The 3,765-nt window shown below is 39.2% G+C and overlaps 1 protein-coding gene across 1 annotated transcript; it reads right to left on the reverse strand.

The window, feature by feature from the left end:
• Positions 1–222: 222 nt before the first annotated feature.
• Positions 223–1,509, reverse strand: LOC123184808 (splicing factor U2af large subunit A). The gene is made up of 5 exons (XM_044596865.1): positions 1,359–1,509; positions 1,108–1,152; positions 928–984; positions 630–830; positions 223–534 (listed from the first exon to the last, which is right to left on the reverse strand). The coding sequence occupies exons 1-5, from the start codon at positions 1,407–1,409 to the stop codon at positions 397–399; spliced, it is 492 nt and encodes a 163-aa protein (XP_044452800.1). The 5' UTR covers positions 1,410–1,509; the 3' UTR covers positions 223–396.
• Positions 1,510–3,765: the final 2,256 nt, after the last annotated feature.

Genomic DNA, 3,765 nt, shown 5'->3' on the forward strand with positions numbered 1-3,765 from the left:
ATATAGTGCAAATTCTATTAATTCTATAGATCAACATTAGGATTGCCATCTAACTATACGATTGAACTTCTATCAATTACCAGTGTGGGTAAACATTTGAACAAAAATGCTAACCGTACGGACAAATACGGGATTTTTACACCCCGCAAAAAGGGGGATTTTACAGTTTCCCCGGGGGGTGGACCGGCACCATCACCTATTAACCAATCACAAGCTGGTAAATAAATTCTCTTTGTAAAACCCAGTAACTTATTCGTACGTGCAACATTACTGTCTTTCCAACATACTACATATTATTGTATTCCACTAATGATCAATCAGATCTTTAAACATATTATGCTTAAGTATGCTTTGAGACACATAATTCTTACAATAAAGATAAGTAAGATTTCCATTTTATCCATCATAGTCCCCAGCAGCAAACTTGTCCTCGGGATAGAACACAGCAAACACCTGCCTCCCCTCAAACCACATCCAATGCAACATCGTCTTGGAATATGCTGCGCTGTCGATATCGGCGTATTCCAGAAACACCTACAATGCAACAAAAATGTTGATTAATTCCCCTCTTCGCTATGTCTCATCTCATCATACCAAATAAAACCAGGAGGACACATGTACGCAAGTACCTTGCCAACTCCGGCGACCGGAGCGCCGCTGGGGTCTGGCCGTGGGACGACGGTCCTCCTGAGTTTACCGCCAGATCTCTGTCCTTCCGCCGTCATCCTCCGGCAAAACTTTTGGTAGTACTCGTCGTCTTCTAGCTGGTCTGGAGAAAACATTTGGCTCAAGCATAGCACCCTTGTCGTCCCATCTTCGTACACGGGCCTCTGCTTAATCAGCCAGAGTCAGAAACTGATTTTAGTTAACAATTTATAGCCCAGCGTGAAGGCACAAAAGGAGACCAAATGAGTCAGTACTAATTACCCGAAAACCTCCGAGAGGAACTGGCCTGTAGTAAAAAAGCCATGAACATGGAGGACCCTGCACACAGAATGTCGTTAATTGTTTATCAGTTTTGCGGGGTGAAACAGCCGTTAACCTAAATAAATAGGACGAACAAATAACCTAAATAAATAGGGAAACAATCAAACAAGCCATATGTACCTGCGGTGTCATGCTGTATGGTGACTGGTAGATGACTGGAATCAGCTGGTCCATACAAATTAGACAGGGAGAATATATTAGTATGCTATAATAAAATAAGATCATAATATTAAGAGTTTGACAAATTATTAAGCGAGCGGATGCAGAAAGTTTTTTTCTTTCTCCCGTGGCGAAATCCCTGGGAGTGGAAGTGGAACCCTAACTAATCGACAGAGATCATATACTATGCGGGATCGGCGGGATGCGCGAACCTCCTGGGAGCCGCCGTCGGCCGGCGGGGAGAGGTCGCCGTGGTTGGCCATGCGATGCGGCGGCGATTCCGTGCGTACGGCGCTGCTCGTCCCCGATCGCTGTGGATTTTCTTTTGAGGGGTCGCTGTGGAATTTGGTGGACTCGGGTCGGCGTGGGTGGTTTGGAGACGGTGGATTTGGGCTGTCAGTATATATAAGGGCCGTAGCCCGTAGGGGCCGTGCGGGTCCGATTTCAGGTCGTGGTCAGGTCTCATTGGCTGTTTCGAATATTTCTCTGTCTCTTTCTAAAAAAAAAGAATATTTCTCTGTCTTGTCTAAAAAAAATTCTTTGTCGTCTTCTAAAAAAAGAATATTTCTCTCTCGAAAGCACAGTGGTTAGACAAACCCTTTTTTATTCACAAAAAAATCCCCTTTTTTCCTAGAGAACCACACTCCTATATCTTTGATTGTTCTGTTTTTCCGTTGGATGATTTATAATTTTTAATGACTTTTTATTGTTTTTAAGGATAGCAAAAGCCTCTCATGCCAATCGAGTTTTATAAGGATTGATTTCTCTCCTTAATGCAAAGGCGGCAGAGCTTTTAAGAAATAAGAAATAATAATAGGATGAGGGTGATCCTCTTTGGTACATGGAAATCTGTCCAGGTGTCAACACTTTGTAATGTGACACTAACGATAACGATTAACTTTGACAAGATTCGCCAAAATCAAGCCAAATTTTGTCACTCTTTAGTTATGATTCAGAATTGTTTGGCTGGTGTGTCAGTCATAGGTTATGTGATTGGCTCATGTAATCATCTTTATGACTTGTTGTGGTATTATTTTTTCACTTTACTTTTAGGTCATGTGGAAACTATCTTGAACATTTGGCACCTACTCCCTCCGTCCCATAATATAAAAATATTTTTGACATTAGTGTAGTGTAAAAAACGTTCTTATATTATAGGACAGAGGGAGTACTAAATAAAAATGTGTTAGTCATAAGTTTGCACTCTGGTGTGTCAGTCATAGGTCACGTGACTCCTTCACCTCCGAGTCTTGCACCAAAACCTACCCAATCGACGACAAGGGCTCTCGTGCTTGTATTTCCTTTTGTTCTCTTTGGGTGATCAGTTTGGCAGATCGTTTGCCACCTTTCAAAAAATAAAATCTGCTTTCAAGGTTTGTTAAATTCCAATGGATAAAGTTTGTTGGCTTCTTGTATGCGAACTCACTCTGTGCATTTTAAAACCGAACCGAACCAATTTTAAGGTTTTTATGTTTTCTGGTTTCAGCATGGTATGAACTTTTCATGACATTATGAATTTTGTTTTTTATGAAATATACCAAAAACCAAATGGATAGCCGAAGTAAAAATATATTTATTTTTCTTGAAGCGAACAACCATACAAATAATCATTTTTTTATGGGAGACAGATTCCCCGCTAAGTACGTACATTTTTTTCTTGTAACATAGTTGCTTTTTTCCACGTCCATATAGGCATGCATCCATGCATGCATAGATACTTATATATAGTTTTATATTGTTGTATAAATAAAGTATGTGCTTTGAGTCATAAATTTGTAAATTATTTATTATGTTATTTTTAAATTCGCATTGGCTTTAATTAATGTGGTATATACCAAAATCATACCGAGATAACTTGGTATATATCAAAATTGAACTGTATCTTAATTTCATACCATATTTATCAAAGTATTAATAGCATATAAACCGAATGCACAGAGTTAATGCAAACTTCAGACTAAACTCTAAATTTTAATGTGCTTCCAAGACAAAAATGTCAAGTGCTAAGCTCAATAGAAACTACTTCACGGGAAGCGGATCAGGAGCACTCGGGTGCTACACCCCCCTATATTCAAAAATAAATTAATAATTTAGAAAAAGTCAAAAAAATTATGGATATATTTTTGAACCAAATATGACTAGGTATTGTACTCATATAAAAAGTTTGGCCAAGGAATGATTCTCGTTGACTTCAGGGAAAAAAGACAAATTTATGATGACAATATAGCATGAATAGTACTTGTATCTAGTATTTTTTCGGATATCTTTAACCCCGGATACAATAAAAGCCATTCCATGTTTAATCTTTTTATACGAGTGCAATACTTGGTCATGTTTGATTCCATAAAAAGTTCCGGAATTTTTTGACTTTTTTGATTACTAAATTATTTTTGAATATAAGGGGGCGTAGCACCCGAGAGCTCCTATGCATTTTCGCTACTTCACGACTGCTTCATGTGTCGTCTATGCAGCATGTGCTGTGCAGCACGACAGGCGCCACCATATCGAGTTTCCAAATCGGTGAGAGCATCAGGGTGACACGGCAAAGGTGCTGCACACATTTGTAGAAATGCCACTGCTTCAAAGATTCTACTTAACGGAAATCCCGGCAAGACGTTC

Source organism: Triticum aestivum, chromosome 2A (assembly GCF_018294505.1).
Source record: "Triticum aestivum cultivar Chinese Spring chromosome 2A, IWGSC CS RefSeq v2.1, whole genome shotgun sequence".
Classification (NCBI taxonomy): Eukaryota; Viridiplantae; Streptophyta; class Magnoliopsida; order Poales; family Poaceae; genus Triticum; species Triticum aestivum.